Source organism: Myzus persicae, unplaced genomic scaffold (assembly GCF_001856785.1).
Source record: "Myzus persicae strain clone G006 unplaced genomic scaffold, MPER_G0061.0, whole genome shotgun sequence".
Lineage (NCBI taxonomy): Eukaryota > Metazoa > Arthropoda > Insecta > Hemiptera > Aphididae > Myzus > Myzus persicae.
Genome location: NW_019103965.1, coordinates 110,081 through 129,007, shown reverse-complemented (window position 1 = coordinate 129,007; position 18,927 = coordinate 110,081). Strand labels below are relative to the sequence as shown.

The following is an 18,927-nucleotide window of genomic DNA, read 5'->3' as shown; positions in this document are numbered from 1 at the left end:
CTTACCAATTTAAATTGAATTATCAGTGTCACACACTCACACCGCCATACTGTTCAGTGATAATGTATTATAATAATTGTTTAACAATGAATATAAGGTAGGTAGGTGAGGTGTATACATTAAAATTAAAAAATATGATAAACGAATAACAGGTACTGCTAGTTAATTACTTGATAAATTGAAAACTCCTATCTATCGTTTTATAATTTGTTTTTATTAATATATTTCAATACAATGTACTTAACTTTTTATTACTGCACTTATTTATATGTAATGTTATGTTAATTATTTAATTATTTATAAAAATACTATTGTAATGATTGTATTTATACATGCATTTGTTATAGCTACATGATATAATATAAGTAATTATGTTATTATACAATATACATTTAACAATATATTGGACTTTGATTTTGTGAAATTAAAGATATTTATTTTATGTTTTGAATATTTTCATTAATTACTTCACTTGTATTAAAAAAAGTTCACAAAATGTACCTAATTATTGAGGCAACCTTGAACCTACCTAATATACCTAGTACCTACCTATAATGAATTTCATTTTTAATAGATTACAGATATTTATTAAATAATTTTCAGAAGAGTATGGTAATACAAGATACTTACCTATTTAAGATACGAGTATTTTCAACACTGCCCATACCGATACATATACAGTATATTTATTAGTAATTAAATTTGATCTTTGATATAATTATTACTTAAATTTTCAATGTATTTTTCAAGTGGGTACAACACCCTCGAGTTGTCTTTCATTTGCAGCATAGTTAAGATCCCAGTTATCAATAATACTAAAATTTGTAATAATATATTAGTTTTCATTAAATAATCATGTGACATATTAATTTTATTATTACAAAGTTTCCATCACCTAAATTTAGTGCTATAATTGTAGGTTCCTACCTGGCTACCTACCTACAAAAGATAAAATCAATTTTTAGCATTAGACAAGAAACAAAGGATAACAATATTTTGTCATTTTATTTTTATTTAATTCATCAATTGTTCTTATTGTTCTATTTTATTGTAACAGATTGCATAAAAATCTTTTAATAACAAAAAAAAAAAAACAATATTTTGTATCATATTAAGCACAAAATACAAATTACTATAATTTAGTTAATAATAATTAATAGGTAGAACTATAGAAGGATTTACCTATTTATAAACTCTCCTAACTTCCCAGGTCTGTATAATAACTGTCCGTCGTTTTGTACATTATTATTACCTATATCAATAGATACCTACCATCCTGCCCTTGTTGCCTGTATACATATATACATATAATATGTATAAGATAATATGATCAAACAATTTAAAAAAATAGTAGGTATGTAAATAAAATAAGTAAGTAAATAAAATGATCAGTTAAATTACATTTTTTTTTTTTATTGATGATTAAATCGTTATCTAGGCTATTAGAAGTCTAAGAATTTTGTGTTAGGTTAGGTGTTATTTACATTTTAAATGAAATTTTTATAAAAATATGAAAATTAGAGTCTTAAAAAACGTAAGGTGTCTTTTTTTGATGTGTTTAATCTATTTCTTTAAATTTTTCCTTATACTTTTTGTACCCATGTGAAAGTGTTTACTTGTTTTATTTGTTTTTGTTGTATTTTTAATTGTTATGTAAGTTTACACTTAGGTTTCAATATCTTTGAAAAATAAATGATATTACCTAACACTTAATCAACACTTCTTTGTATAAAGTAAAAAAAAAGGCTATATTCCAGCAACGATCAAATCCATACCTATATAATATTGTAAAAATAAATGTTTCAAATAAAGCATTGAAATTCAATTTTAAATGTAAAATAATCCAATAAGACCGTTCCGTAGCCCAATCTAAGCAACTCGGAAAATTCTGCATGCAACAATCGTATACGTTCTATTAACATTATTATTTCTGAATTTGTCCTTCCACCTGGGAAAGCGATTAACCCAAAAGGTAGGCATTTCCAAAATCTATTTAATTCACTAAGTCGGTAACCAAAGTTACCTAATCACCTAACATAACCTAACCTAAAATAGACCCAAAATGTCCAATAGTTTTGTAATTAATTTGCCTATTCCACACGCCGTGTGATCATAATTATATTTCTTGGCATGCTTGACCACCCGAATTCTTATTTAACACGTTAATTAATGTCATTTGTAAGTATTTTAAACACAAACTCATCAAAATTAGAATTTTTGATGTATATACATACATAGCCAATACTGATTATCTTCAAAATATTAACCGACGAAAAACTTCTCGATTGCCAGACGTTTCTTTTTATTTTACACAGAGCTGATAATTAGTAAATATTTAGAAGCACAAAATCATAATTTGGCCCTTGTAAGTCAACTCTTCTTTATACCTCCTGAAAACTTAGTAAACATATTCACTTTATACATTTTTTATCTAACCCGTATTTTTGTAAATCTTATTGAAGATTCCAACTTTTTATTACTTAGTCATATTCAAAATTTGAAGTTTATGATTATTGGCACATATATTATATTAATATATTTTTAATGTTTAATCATTTATTTTTAGTAACACTATTATACAAGTAAAATATAAATGTATAAAAATATAAAATACTTATTTAATATTTTTGGTATAATTTATTAGAAAGCAAAATTTAAAAATTACAATGTATTATTAAATTAAAAAAAGCGGGCAAATGGGTTACGCTCTGCTGTACATTGGGCGTTAAGATTATTTATGTATGATCTTACAACAATGTATTTTGTTGTGACTATGTATACTTATAGTATTCGATAATACTTCAATTTTCAACTTCAGTATATATTCTTGCGAAAAAGTATATAATCTAGTCTGTACCTAAATACAAGGTTCCTCGCAAATTGTTATAAGTGAAAATGTGTAATTAAAAAAAGTTATACGAAAATTTGAGTTATTTTGTAGTTATAAATAAATAGTTTTTTTTATAGATATTTGAAGTTTAAATTTGGACGAAATATTTAAACAATGAATAAAAATTGTTGTTATTTTGTTGTAATTTAAAAATATTATTTCCAGGTGAAATCAAAGAGGAATACTTTTTTAAGTTTATTATTATGTTTTACACACACAATGACACATTTTAAAATGCAATGTTTTTGGCAAAAATTAATCCAACCTACTGTAATACTGATGGTAAAATAAATAATTTTAATAGGAATGGCATTTATAAAAGTGTATGTTAGTCTGTTTGTGACTTATGGACTCCTCGTCCACTGAACCAATCTTGATGATACTTATGAAAATCATTCAATAACACAATTTAACCAATGACAATGATTTATATTAAAATTGATATACCACTATAATTGTGATTTGTGAGTAATGACATGTATAGCACAATAAATTATTATTAATTTACTGTCTATACAAAAATATAATTTAAATTATATATATATATATATATATAATATGTATACATTATACATCTATTTTTACTAGTAATGCTTATCATTTCTTTTAAATAAACTAAAAAACTAATATTTTTGAGATACACATCAAAATTAAGCAATATCTAATAACCTAAAAGTATGAATAAATAATTTAGTACAATTTTGTTACTAAGAAATGAATGGTAAAACAATATGCGACTAGAAATAATTATAATTTATAATACGCACATAATAATATTCAGTATATACAATATTATAATATAAGTAGATTTTATCATATTATGATTATCTATTGCTTTGTTGCTGTAACTATAACACTAATTATACTTAATTATATAATTATGGCTTGATAATTTATTTCACTGTTTAATATTTTCTTAAATAAGTATTTTACCAATGTAAAAGCAGATGTAGTGAAATTGTATTATTAAAGATGTATAACAGAAAATAATACAAGTGATACACATTATCTTTACACATCAAGAGAAAAACAATTTTATATCACAATAATTGTGTGAATTCAATTTAGTGACTCTCTAGAAAGATATAATATAATGAGGTTTACAGTTCAAGAGCGGGTGCCACATGCTTCCTTGTAATTGGAAGCATTAAAAGTGGTAAAGTAATCATCATGTATAAACCTTATAGCAGACTCAATAGGGCACAGGTAAACTGATGAGTCTGTCAAGCTGCCAGTACGCGTTTTACAAAAAGCCACTGATCGGGTTACATCCTTACCATTGAAGATTACTCTAAAGTAAAAGTCCCTACCGGGGTATGTGGTATCAACCGTGTTGTTTCGATATACCTCAAACACTAGGCGGGAAGCATAGTGAGGTGACATGGTTTCAGCATTGAGAACTCCAAATGCCGATAAAAGATATTGAGCAGTCAAGTCATGACCGGAGTATAGGACCAAACGAGGTTTACTTTCGGATACCATTTTTAACAAGTTCATGGCAATATTCAACGCAAAACCATAGGACTTTAGAAGTCCATATTTTCGCAACAGCCCATGTTTAGCATAACGTTCCAAGTCCCAATCAATGTAGTTGAAAAGCTGTTCTACGTTGTCATGTGTTATACAATCATTCTGATAGCAAGGCAGTGGTGCTCCATGGCACACATACGTCATAATAGAATCCTTAATTAAGTAAGGGTCTACCCGCACACTACTGGACAATAGATGCACTATATTGTGTATGCTTTTGAGCATTCTTTCAACTACCCTACGGCTCTTTAACCGTCTTGCAGATGATTGTTTTATTTTCATTTGTAAGCTATTAACATTAAAACAGGCACAATGATCAAAACAATAACTGTAACTATCACTCTCCTTGAACGTGACTTTGGACAAAACATCTGGTGACAAAACTGCATACATGAAGGCCAATGCACTTTGGAATGTGCGTCTGTACTTAGTGCTATATATTATTATGTCATCAGAATTAGAAACACTAAGCAAAGGGTGGTACACAGAACGCAAAGTTTGTCCAAGCTTCAGCATTTGGGATACACCAATCGGGGTGAGTTGACTTATGGAACAATTATTTTGTGGTGGATATAATGGGTACCCATGAAAAGGACCTAAAAACTGTAATGACATGTTGAAGAATATGTTTTGCAAGAATTTTGTATAACCATTATACTCCTGATCAGGTTCCATACTGCAGTCTACATCTGCTATGTTTCGAACATGATTCATTGGCCCACGATCTCCATGTCTAGTCAGTATTATTACTCCTTGGATTGTAAGACTGTTGTTTAGCAAACCTTTAAAAATAGATAATAGAATAGTAAAATGAGGTACTGTGTAATAAACATTGTTTGGTTAAATATGAATACCAATATCTCCTTCATCACCACGTTCAATCATGTGTGGAGGATTGCACACTTTAGTAAGTTTATTGTAATCGATTCTTGATACTGTTCTTTTATTCTTTTGCGCAGGGTTTTCAGATTTGTTCACAGTCTTATTGTCAGGTACAGGACGATCAGAAATCTTGAAATACAACACTGAAATAGTTAACACAGTTTTAAGATTAAATGCAAAATCATCTACAGGCAGGCTGTTAAAATGTTACCTGGAAAAAGTATGCACAGCCATATGATCAAATAGACTAAATATCTGTGGCGGGCCATATTTCTGACAGTCACAGCCTGGACGTTTGCCATTACAGTTTATTCAAGTGTGCAGTAGTTTCCAGCAACAGCCTTAGAACATTGACTTACCACTAAATATACATGCGTTCACATTGTTTCTATTATCACCCTATATTCACTTCAGACAGTGGTAAGTTAGGTATGTTGTCAGTTCCCAATGATTTGCATTGCCTAGTTGGCTTACAGGAATGTCTGTCCCCGCCTTTCTGTGCCCTAGGATCATGTTCTGTACATGGCTATATCAACGTGCTTATGACATGCCGTACAATCACCTTTCAGGGGTATTCGGTATAACTAGGTAACTACAATCTACTTTACTTTTTCACTAAAATAGGTAGGTACCTCTTAAGTCCAGAGGCCCTACAATATGATGACTCACAACTAAAATTGCTACTTGCAATTTCCATCTTACAATACGCAATAACGCGCATTGTGTTCACGCGACACGCATAGATATTAGATAGACATTATTATTTATTTATATTGTTTAGTAACTATTAAAGTATTAACAATTAAGTTTTAACTATGAATTCGTGCAAAATATCATGATTTTTGGATAGTGATAACTTGGTTGCTGTAGCTAGTATCATGAACATATAAAATAATCACGGTATTGGAATAATTGGACTGTATATAAGACCGTATATAAAACGGACAGCACGCTATCACTTATCACTCTTTATTATGGTCATGTGTGGTCACTTGGTTTTGGATGAAAATTTTTTGCGCCAATTATATTGTAATTCAAAGCACATTTGAATATCATTGAACTTAAAAATACCTATATAAGATATAATAATTTTTATTTTTTATTTTTTAGTAGAATATATACAATCTGTAAATAGATTTTTTTGCAATAAGAATATGAGCTAAGTATTAATAATTTGACATGAGTTACTTGTTAAAAGGAGTACTCCAGCGGCTATACTTTACATGATTAAATTGTTGTTAGATATAATACTTAAAAGCTATATCCAAATCAATTAATAATAATTAATAATTGGCACGAAATAAATAATTATACTTAACTGTATTTTTTCATCGTGTGTTTAGGTATTTGTACATAATCATACTGTCATCGTGACTTCGTATAGTTTCTAATTCAAAATACATTGTCGAACGAATTAAAAAAGTGTTATTCTTGAAAACCGAAACACATGTGGTACAAAAATCATTCTACATTTCTACAATATACCTGTCGACTGGGTCTTGAAAGGTGATAAGTGATAACACTTTAGTCTCACTTCAGTCTCTGTATTGAACAAAATATTTAGGATCAACCTACTCTAATAGGTATTAAGTACATGACTCACTACTTTAAAAGTTCGTAGTACCTACCCATAAAAATATCCTAATAAAGTAATAACGTTCAGTGGTGTATCCAGGGGACCAAGGGAGCCCTGTTTTTGGTATAAATCGTATATAATAAAAGGCAAAGTACGAACAATTATACTTCTGAAAACGGTTGTGATTGTGAAAAACATTTTTGTACTATTAATTATTTGTAAAGGTTTATAGGTATTTAAAATCGTTATTATTCGTTTAAACATCCAATTTTGTCTACATTTTAATTTGTCATATGTAGGTACAAACAACAGTTGTGCAAATGTATTTTTAGGTTGCTATAAAAACAACTAATGAGGAAAATTGTATTTAATTGTTAAGCTTTTTTCAGAAATAAACATTTTATCAAAATCGAAATAATAACTAGTAACTGCTATACACAATGAATAATAATAATTAAATACTATTAAATTATCCATTATTTGAATTTATAAGTAAACAATAATCAAGACTTCAATAAAAGAAATAACTGTGTTCCTCTAGCAGTTTTTTTTTGTATTATTCACACTTGTATTAATTTGTATAGGTACTTTGACAGCTGATCAAATGACCTTCTGAATAGTTATGAATTTAATAGTTTTTAATTTATTAAGATTATAAATTAGAATAGGTAGACAGTTTCAAGATTTTACTACGACATAATTTCTTACTTAATTGAAATGTATTGATTTTAATAATGCATTATCCTGCCGGTGGAAAGGCCCCAAACATTGTATTGTTTTAATACAGATTGCTTAATTAAATTAATTATTTACACAATTTCAATAATAAAATATTTACGAAGTATATCGGTACATACTCGCATGCGTGTAAGGGGCCTGTGGTTGTCAATAAACTATAAAGTATTAATATTTTAAATTTAGAATGATTTTCAGATTGTGTCCGTGGGCCGTGGCAATACATAATTATTCTAACTCTAAAAAATAAATTTAAGCCCCGAAATAATATGAAAACAAACTTACATGTAAACATAAAATCTTCTGGTGAAACCTAGTTTATCTATAGTTCAGACGTGCACTTCACAGCCGCCATAGAAACAGCTTTTTTTATCAGTCTTCATCTCTCTCTGACAGTCCGATGTGTAACTTGAAAGTATCGAGATATTTTATGAAATAACCAGTACTGAACGAAATATGCGAGTATAAAATATTATATACTAAATTACTGTTTGATGACTTGTACATCTTTGTTCTCATTTTTTTTTTTGTTCAATAAAATTATTACAACTGCCAATCGTCTCCGAATCTCCGGTGAATGGTGACAATATTGGCGATTGCTATAGACCAGTGGTTCCCAACCTTTTAAAAAAAATTCGATGTGATGAGAGTTTTGATACATTTTTAAAAGATGCTGAAACCATAGCTCTTGAATTGGATATTGCATGAGGCTTCTTTTACGCAACAAACTTCTATACGCCCACGAAAAAAGAAAACCGTGTTCTTTTTTTATGAACAACCAGATGAACCCATAATTAATTTAAAAACTAAATTTAAAGTTGAATTATACTTTTATATATTAGACGTAGCTCTCAATTCTCTCGAAGAAAGATTTGAACAATTACATAACCACTGCGATAACTTTAAATTTTTGTATGATATAAGTAGTCTAAAAAGTATAACGAAAGATAACATTGTGAAAAATTGTATGGATCTTCAATTGCTACTATCAGAAAATGAAAATGTTAGACCCAAAATGTAATTCAGATATTGATGCCATAGAAATGACAGATGAGTTAGTAGCAATATCTGAGTTATTAAAACCCAACAGTACTCCATTAGAAGTGTTACAGTTTATTGTAAATAATAACAATTTTGTACCAAATGTAGCTGTAGCACTTCGAATTATTTTAACTATGCCTGTGTCGGCGGTCGCATCTGGTGAACGGAGCTTTTTAAAATTAAAAATAATTAAAAACTATTTAAGGTCTTCTATGAATCAAGAAAGGTTAAGTGATCTTGCTACAATTTCTATTGAAAAAGAAGTAATGGAAAATCTGGAATTTAAAAGTTTACTGATTGATTTTGCCCAAGAAAAGGCTCGCAAAATTAATTTTGTTTAATATATTTTTAATTTTTTAATTAAATATTTTTTTATGTTAAATTAAATACATATTTTTGATCTATGATAACGATAATGAATGTATAACGATGGTCAAAAATATAACTTGTTCTATTTCATACCCAACATTTATATTAATTTTATTATTATTATTTTATATTTTGTAAAGAAAACTTAAGTCAGTCAAAACATTTTATTTTGTTTAAATAAACAATGATTCATAGATAAAAACAAATGTCCTTATTTTATTCAACCCTTTCCTCTCCTAAAAATTAACTATTGCATAGGGCAGCGTAAATTAGATTTGCCTAGGGCGGCAAAAAACCTTCGGCCGGCCCTGCTTTTTGGTACTACGGACTACTATGAGAACTTTCAATACGTCACGGACCACCTCAATTGTATACCTTATTTTTCTTACAAATAAGAATTAATTTTTTTCACATATTTTAGAATTTTGATTATTATTACATGAAGAGGCTTTTAATAACATGGGTTTCTCTATGTAACATAAATTTATAAATAAACGACGTACTATACACGATTGTCAATAATTAGTGTTATGCTTCAAAGGAAAATGAAATTATTAAAATATTTTAACATTTTGTAAGTATGGCTGCTCGCGGACCACCTGACAATGTCTCACGGACCACTAGTGGTATAGACGATAAGTGTTATAATATGGTATATGAAATATGATAAATATATCCATAGGACCATAGACCTTACATTAAATATGAGGTCTAATATCTATGGATAAAATATTATGTTATTATTTCATAGAACTCTTTGTGTTTAGCCTACCAAATTATATTATCCTGTTTAGACTAACAGGACAATTAAGAATTAGTTGTATAATTAAATTATTAAAATAATTCTGGAATAGGTACATAAAAAATGTATTAATTTAACGGTCCAATAAAATTGAATGGATCAATCATGGGTCACTTTTGATCCACTATTGACTCACTATTGAATCGTTAAATGTTTAGTGATTGTTCATGTAACGCGGCATATAATACCCTCGAGAAATAAAGGCTGCCTATTGTCTCTGACTAATCGTATATTATAAGCTAGGAATATCTTATTTAACATGTCTATTCATCACTGTAGTGGTGTTCTTAACTCGGAGTATGTAGTCTAATCTGATTCTTATACATAAGGTAAGTACATCTTTCTATTGTAGTGTGTTTGGTTTGTATTGTAAAGACGTATAGCCGATAATTATGTAGGTATGGTAAGCAAACAAAAAACAATTAAAATATTAGGATTATGCTGTCTTGCAAATTGTAAATTTGTATTTTTACAATCTTTTTTATGAAATTATATCAATAGTTTTCATTAAACTGTTAATTATGAATTCTAAAATGATTTAAAATAATACAATGTTTGCTTATGTATTGTTTTTTTTTTTGTATATGTATTGTGATAAATGATTATAATGACTATATTTAATAATAATTTTTTGAAATAAGGAAGGTAGCTTGTTTGTGTTGCATAAACACAATATGCATGATAAATAGGTACGTATTAAATAATTTAATAACTTGTTTAATATTACCGATGTATAATTAATATTTAATAGTTCAAAATATAACATAATCCTAATAATAATAATTATTATTAACTATCCATCTCAAATCTTGGATTATATTTGAAAAACAAATAATATGTTTAATAAATCCCCTTTTAAGGTATGCATAGGCAATGAAATATGTTGGTTATCGTCTTATCAGAAGTGACGAGTGATAAAAGTACATTGTACGTTGTACGGGAATTACTCATTACTGAACTATTATTATTATATTTAAATATTATACTTTCGCGATTTCGCATACATTAATTATATTTTGTTCGTTGTTAAATTAGTTTTTATAGTTTTTATATTTTCTTACTTATTTACAGTTATTATCGTTGTTGATTTTTAATGTTAAATTTTTATCAGAATTCAGAAGTAGTAGTTGCATAAAAACTGCACAATTTCTACTTGTTATGCCCAATTTTTTAGTTGAGATCATAGATCATCAGCTATAGCTTTAAATTTAATAGACTGTGTTTATCTAAAATACAATTATTAATAGGTTGGTACTCTATTCTCATATTAATAAACAGTGTACCTATAATTGTATACAAATACAAAAAAAGTAAATAGGTACAAACTACAAAACTATAATCATTGAGTTTATATTGTATAATATATTAAACTCATCGCTATTTTTAATATACACTAATTAGTGGCTTTCGTCAAAGACTGTCTAAATCTCTAAATTAGCACCAGAGTTGAAAACATTAAGTATAGCCTTTAAAAGAGTCTTGTAATAATTTTAATTTTTGTTTTTTGATTTGCTAGTTTGAAATGGGGGTTAGAAGGGCTTATTTTCATTGAAAAATACCATTTTGGTTTAAGATTTCAGAATGTGCATTTAAATTTAAAATGATTAGGAGGTACCTATCAATTATAACTTTTTTTGTCTCAGATTATGTCAAATTCAAAATAAGGTACACAAAGTGCAAGTCAAAACAAAATGAATAATGCTTTACTTCCCGATAACCTGGAAATAAATTACAGAAACAATCATTATAAACGTAAGTATTCAAATAATTGGATTATTGTGTAATTTATTAGTACTGCTTACAACTTTTGTCTTATGTTTTAGATGCTCAAGATGTATTAAACAGTATTATTTGGTGCTCTATTTGTAATTCAGACTTGAAACAGAATATCATCATGAATAAAAAAATTATGCTTCATAAAAAGTTTTTATGTCTTTGTTGTAAAGTGAGTGTTTATGCAGTGAATTGAAATTACCTACCTGTAAATTGTAATAACATTATTGTTAATTAATATTTAGTGTACCTATAATTAAAAATAAATAATCATTATGTATTTTAAAAATAGATTGTCATGATTGAGAATTTTGAAAAATCACATCAAATGACAAAGTGTATTAATAAATCTTATTGTAACAAAAGTTAATGACATTTATTTTTTAAGGTGTAAATTATTTGAATGTTGTTTAAAGATAGCCAGAATTAATTTAATTGAAAATCTTCAAAATTATGTTTATTTTTACAGAATTGTTTTGAAAAATTATCAGATTCAAAAAATGGATGTATATTGTGCTCGTTCAAAACCAAACTTAAAACGTGCAAGACATGTAAAAGCTATATGTGCAAGGTAAACTTCTTTAATTAATCTTAAATTTTCTATTTCCCTTTTCATGCCAACAACTAACTATACTTAAAGAGCTATCAAAAACAAATTTAATAAGCTTTAAAATTAAAAAATCAATAAAGATTATAATTTATAAGAACGATGCATTTTAACTCTACTCCATATTATGTCTATGTAAACCGGTTTATTATTTTGTTTCTGATAACTCCATTGGACCCATCGGATGTCTCGGCAAAAAGTAAACAAAATTGGTACCATAGTAAAAAATTATAAAAAATTTTCAAAATAGCATACAATCTATTCCACAATCAATATGATTATTATTACATAGAATTCATCATCACCAGGGCTCGTAAGTTCATGCACTAAAAAAAGCACAAATAAGCACGCATTCATGCACTAAAAATTGGCAAAATATGCATTAAAATATGCACTAAAAAGTTTGAAAATATGCATTTAAATGCCCTTACATTTTTAAATTATGCACTCAAAATATGCATTATGTAAAATATTTATGAGCAAATTTTAAAATAATAAGAATATATCCATTAATTTTAAAAGTATTTTATTCCTTTTAATTTTTATACATTTAACAATCAAAATTAATAAAATGAATACTTGTGAAGTTCATATAATCATACGAATTTGTCATCTTTATTCATTTTAATTAGGTAGTCATTTTTTGTCTAATTTTTGTACACCATTATCCTGTACCTACAATGAAAATATTTGGAATGAAATATTAGTTATTTGACATTTTCACGATTCGTACAGTTAAACAACTCATCGGCGACTGGGGTGTGCAAGAAAACTATACTGTACCAGTGTACAAAATTGTAGATGCGGATTGGCAAGAAACATTGTACAGGTGTACATGCTTGTGCAGGTATCGTTTCGCCGAGGGACTATATACGGCGGAGGATGGTAGTGGTAGCTATAAAATTGTTTCCGCGGTACTAAGTAAAACGCATAAAATCTAAGTAGGGAAATACTAGAAAAGTAAGTAGTCACACGAAAATAAAAATAAATCAAAACACTATCATTCAGTAAACGGGAAAGTAAATAAGAAACAAGAAACATTTCAAATATTTTTCTAAACAATTTTTTTATGAAATAATATGAGCTATAAACTCTAAAAAAACGATTATATGCCAAATATGCCTTTACACCCAAAACATGCACTATTAAACTTCATACTATTATTACTATTGTTATGAAACAGATTTGTATCTCAGACCTCAGTTAGCATATTTTTCTGTGTAGCAAAAAAAACATACAAATGCATGAACTTACGAGCCCTGATCATCACATTTTTCCTGAGTATTGGATTGGTTGAAGCTAATGTATTGGAAAGAAAACTTAATTTATAATTCATGTTCAACTACTCGTCCGCTATTCTTAGTCATAACTCATAAGGAAGAAGAGAGGATCTAATCAATAAATCAATTAAAGGAAAGAATATATTTTCACTGATTGTTGCTTAGTGCATCATGTTACAGTTGAAATTGTTTAAAGTATCATTCAATTTTAAATTGACTTGATCAGAATTTCATGAATACACATAATAAGAAAACTAAGTTTTTGAAATAGGTCAAAAAGTCAAAAGTATTAAAATTAAAAATAACTAAATAAATGCATTTTAATGTGTAACAATAATGAATACCAAACATAAGTTTTTATTTTTATGAGAAGTCTGAGTCCAATGCGGGTTTGTGCGTAACGCTGCACACTTTTTGAACTCTCAAAATTAATCTAATACATATTGATATTGATACACTCAAATTAATTACCAAAATCCATCCCAATATTCTATGTTAAATACAATATGGATATGTTTAATAACAATCCATTACCAACCAACCTATATTATTCAGTTATTAAAATAATAATTTAAAAAATAATAAATATAAGTTTGTTTTTCTTATAAAAAAAGGTAAAGTTCAAGCAAAAAAAGTCTTTCAATATTCAAATATATCCTGATCATTTTCCCAGTCAATAATTTAGTATTCATAGTTCCTAATCCTAAGCCTACTCAATAAACTACAAAATGTATTATTATTATTGTAAATGTTTTTAAGGACAAAATATTAATAATTTTATTTTATTTTCTAGAGATGTGTGGACAATTACTACATTAAGACAAAACGTTTAAAAAAATTAAAACATTGTTTAGGATGCTCTTCAAGTGTTTTATGGAGTTTAAGATCTCAAGCAGTTGCAGTCTTAAAATGTTTTTCACTGGAACTGTAAGTTAAAAAAAATGTATATCTTATCAACTGAATATCTTTATTGTTTTATAGTAAATTTTGCATTTAAACACAAAGTAGTTTAATAATAACAAGTTATCCATTAAATAAACCAATTATTATTTATGATAATTGTAAGTTTTGATAGGTTTATATTTTTATTTTTATTTTTTTTGAACCATTCCAAAACTTCCTTATCTTTTTTTTTTATTGTTCTTAATTACATCGGCTGCCAAGGCCATTAGTTACAATTAAGTGTATGAATCATAATTATCATCTAAATTTGGTTGAACAGGTTGGGTTTTCTCAAGAATTTGATTATGTTGTTGATAACGTGTTGGGACTTAAAGCCACATCTAAGTTGGTTGAGATGCTGAGTTTTTTATGTCTTCTTAGTTCTTTGTATTTATGGCATTCAGTTAATTGCTTAACCGTCTTATGTAGACCCTTTATTTTTTTTAAATTTATTTAAATTCTTAATACTTATTAGTTGAATTAACATTTAGTATTCATTTAGAAAATTATTTTCCAAAAATGCATAGCATTATGCTTGAATCAATATATTTTATGTCTAGTATACTTCTATACCAAATGCATGTAGAAAGATACTTCTTTGTATATGGGGGAAGGGCTAACCAAAAGTACCAATTAAAGTGCTTGGAATCATATGTGAACTTTAGGACCATAATTTTCCTTCAGATATGCCCTTGAAACCTTAGTTGAAATGTGTAGAAACTTTTATTAAAACTTCCTAACATATTGAAAAAACTTTATTTTTTATTTATTTTCAGTCTTAAATAGCAATTCTTTTTTAAAATGTTATATTTGTGCATTTATAGAAAGTATTTATGTCATATTACATGCATTTACCTCTTCTGTTTTTAAACTTTTTTGTACCTATTGATGCAAACTTCAGTAATAAAAATATTTGTATATTTTGAATAACAATAATCTAATGTGCCTTATGCAGCACATACAACACTTTGTCATATACAATTTAAAATAATAAAATAAATCTAGTATCAATATTTTTAAGTTAATTATTTTGTTCAATTGTTTAATTTTTGAATTAATAATGATTTTAGCGGTACTAGGCTTTTATTAAATGGCGAAGAATCTGTGAACACCCAACATTTACGTGAATTCATGATAAATTCAGCAACATGTAATGAAAATTTAGCTCAAGAAGATATTCATCAAATTAGAATCTTTAATTTAAGTAACTTATTAAATTCAAAAATTGGAGCATTGTTAAATGGATATCAGAACTTACAAACAGAAAATATTGAACAATGCCTAATAAGCTTTACTGAATTATGTGAAAAAATATTAGTTAACACTTGTTCACTTTTATCAGATTCTCAATGTTTGTTCAATGATAAAATTATTGAATCATTAAATAATAAAATTAAATCAATATTGATTAATGGTTTATTGTTAAAAACTACTGAAAATGATTCAAATATATTCTCTCAAGATTCCCATAATACAGATAATTTAGTGGAACACGCAAAAAATAGATTACAACAAGAATGCAGTGTTTCATTAGAAAAAACGGACAAAAATATTGAAGACCAATATTTTTTAAAGAAGGTAAATATGAATTTGTAATTCAATTTATGTCCAAAATATTAATAAAAATATTGATGTTTTTTTGGATGATAAAAATTTAGTTATAGTATTATCATTGATTATTTGTATGTACTATTATATTTTATTTTGAATTTGATTGACTGTTAAACATGTTTAGGAATATAATGAATCCACTAGTAAAAATACTAATAAAGGTCCATTGAATTATAAAAATGAATTAGTGGAAACACAAACCAATCAACAAGAAACTAATTTAAATCACACATGTTCTATAAATTCAAATTATGTATCTCAAATTTCACTAAAAGATCTAAAACAATGTACAGTACAGTTGGTAAGACTTGATGAAAAAACTATAAAACACTGTATTGGCCAGTCATCTAAAGATAAGGTAACTATAAATGTATTTTTACAAAAAATGTAGTCAGATGAATATGGTCTAAAAATTACAGAAATATTATGATTCTTATTTTGATTTTTTTAGATAGATAGTAAAGCAGTCAACCATGAAAGAAACATAGAAGATTCTAGTAAAACAATTGATTTGCCTAATAATAGGATATGTTGGAGTCCTATACTAAAATTAAAAAAAATTGATATGGACATTAATTATTGTGCTAGTAATAAGGTAATTTATATGATTAGTGTATGAAGTAATTAAATAGAGAAAGTTAATTTTCGGAACATTGATATATAATTCATTGGTTGTAAATATTTTAGCCCAACAGTAAAGCAGTCAACAATAACATTGAGCATAACCCAGAAATATATACTGGGGACAAAATTAAATTGTCTTCCGAGGAAAAAATTCTTGAAATTGTTAATCCTAAAGAATGTATTGTATTAGAAACATTAAGTATAGGTATTACAGAAAATGTTGATCACAATAAACAGGTAATAATAATTTTATTTAAAAAAGTTTTTTTCAAGAACAATAGGTTTGATAATCACATTTCAGGGATTTACTTTTCGTAATAATTTTTTAACCACTTTCCTATTTTTATGTTTATTTTAGACAACCAAGAAAAAAACTGAAAATAAAACCAAAACCAAAATGAGGATCATAAAAAAAAAACGTCCCAAAAAACTAAATTACTCAAAACGAAAAAAAAAATAAAAGAACAAAATTCATAAGTATTAAAAATTAGCAGTTTTCGTTTTAAAAATAATAATGCTGTTATGAATCTCACTTCTACACACCTTATGGCTTCGAAGTAACTAACTAATGTAATTACAAGTTTTTTCTTATTAATTGTAAAACTATAGTTGGAAAATAAATACATTTTATTATTATTATTATTAGTGATGCCGAGTATGCATTAAGGTGGTGCATTTGAACCACCTAAAATTATGGGTGGGTGGGTCTTGGTTGGGTTAGTAATTAGTAAACATATTTAACCAAGATAGTTAATACTATTACTTACAATAGTAAGTATAAAGTAGGTACTAGGAGTTAGGACACCAGGTAGGTAGTAGGTACATAAGCAGTTACCAGTTACAAATACTTAGAATCTGATCCTAACACATTACCAGATGATGCGTTTAATACATTTTGTAATTTGTACAACAAATGTATTAATCATATAGATTTATAAAAAAGAATATATTGAGTTTTCAAAATTATTTTCTTACTTTGAATCTACTATGGTGGGTTCTCAATATATACATTCTAATTCTGAAACTAATGATGATAAAGAAAGCTCTTCAGATTTTGAAGACAGTGATGATCAAGAAGGAAAAAAAGATATCGCTTTGGTGAGAATTGAACCACCAATTTTTGTAAACTCGGCGCCACTGATTATAATTATTAAAACAATATTCCTATTGTAGTTGTCGCAAACCTTTTTGATCTATAAAATGTTGTAATCAAAGTTTTTAAGAATATATTGCATGTGAGTAATATATTAAATGGTACCTATAAAAATTTTTTTCTCTATTATTTTTGATTAAATGCAAGATTTAACAATCAGATAAAAATATTTTTGTGTACCAATAAATGGATTCCACACTACAGTATTTTGGAGAAAAATACACCTATATACATTCCAGTGTACTAACTTGAATTAACTTTGAATCTTTCTAGCCACATTTTTAATTTATTGAACTAAAAAAACAACAAATCTCGTATTTTTAGACATTTTAATGAAAAAAAAAACAGTTATAATTTTTTTGTAATTCTCAATTGAAGGATTCAAATAGACTTCATAATAAATAATAATAAAATGATTACCTGAGTACAACTCGAGTCAGTTTGATGGAATGCATATAGTTCTATTTTCATCCAGTAAACAGTAATGCGGAATTCTCTTAAAATGTAGAAAACGAGCGTTATAGCCCATATGTTTGCCTCTTTAGACCTTATGTTCAAATGAATGAGATTATTTATCATTATCAGTGTTTTTAAATTTAGAGGCATGTTGGACTGTTAAATTCATCATTTATCACCCAAAAAAATACTCATGTATAATCGACTTATTTTAATTTAAAGTTTCTGAACCAAATAGTAATGTATAATTTTATAAATTTTAAAACAAAGTTTTTTACTGTGAAAAATGTTTTTAAAGTTTTGGAACTATGGTTTATTAAATATTTTAGTGAATTTAAATACTTTGATCAATAGTACCTATAAATGTGCCAATTATGTTATGTTACCTATATTATGTTATATTATGCTTAGAACTTCCAATTATTTTTCATATATTATTATTTATTATGCATTTTTGACTAGAATTTAAAATATATTGATTATATTACATATTATAAATGTATTGTTTTCGGTTTTGGTTATTACGTCTCATGTAATTTATATATTATTTAATGATTTATGGAAAAAAAAATGTAAATATCATTGGTGTCATTTAAAATTATGATGCAGTTAACCAAAATGTACAAAATATTTTGATTTCTGAGTTTAGATGAAAT

General features: G+C 26.9%; 2 protein-coding genes across 2 annotated transcripts; one reads left to right on the top strand and one right to left on the bottom strand.

Annotated features, from left to right (window-relative positions):
* Positions 1-3,462: 3,462 nt before the first annotated feature.
* LOC111036987 (2-phosphoxylose phosphatase 1) lies at positions 3,463-6,145 on the bottom strand. The gene is made up of 3 exons (XM_022319328.1): positions 5,514-6,145; positions 5,275-5,445; positions 3,463-5,202 (listed from the first exon to the last, which is right to left on the bottom strand). Exons 1-3 carry the CDS (start codon positions 5,602-5,604, stop codon positions 3,998-4,000), a joined length of 1,467 nt encoding a protein of 488 aa, XP_022175020.1. The 5' UTR covers positions 5,605-6,145; the 3' UTR covers positions 3,463-3,997.
* A 4,598-nt stretch (positions 6,146-10,743) lies between these two features.
* LOC111036985 lies at positions 10,744-17,835 on the top strand. Its single transcript, XM_022319325.1, has 11 exons — positions 10,744-11,072; positions 11,469-11,577; positions 11,649-11,770; positions 12,068-12,169; positions 14,279-14,412; positions 15,498-16,005; positions 16,163-16,396; positions 16,490-16,633; positions 16,726-16,899; positions 17,021-17,063; positions 17,702-17,835. The coding sequence occupies exons 2-11, from the start codon at positions 11,517-11,519 to the stop codon at positions 17,833-17,835; spliced, it is 1,656 nt and encodes a 551-aa protein (XP_022175017.1). The 5' UTR covers positions 10,744-11,072; positions 11,469-11,516.
* Positions 17,836-18,927: the final 1,092 nt, after the last annotated feature.

What these genes read in the sequence shown, in the direction of transcription:
- LOC111036985 (XM_022319325.1), top strand. Translation starts at nt 11,517, where the DNA reads ATGAATAATGCTTTACTTCCCGATAACCTGGAAATAAATTACAGAAAC. An exon ending in CAGAAACAATCATTATAAAC is followed by an intron (nt 11,578 to 11,648) that starts GTAAGTATTCAA and finishes CTTATGTTTTAG; the next exon opens with ATGCTCAAGATGTATTAAAC. An exon ending in ACCAATATTTTTTAAAGAAG is followed by an intron (nt 16,006 to 16,162) that starts GTAAATATGAAT and finishes AAACATGTTTAG; the next exon opens with GAATATAATGAATCCACTAG.
- LOC111036987 (XM_022319328.1), bottom strand. Translation starts at nt 5,604, where the DNA reads ATGGCAAACGTCCAGGCTGTGACTGTCAGAAATATGGCCCGCCACAGA. An exon ending in GCTGTGCATACTTTTTCCAG is followed by an intron (nt 5,446 to 5,513) that starts GTAACATTTTAA and finishes TAACTATTTCAG; the next exon opens with TGTTGTATTTCAAGATTTCT. An exon ending in TGGTGATGAAGGAGATATTG is followed by an intron (nt 5,203 to 5,274) that starts GTATTCATATTT and finishes CTATTTTTAAAG; the next exon opens with GTTTGCTAAACAACAGTCTT.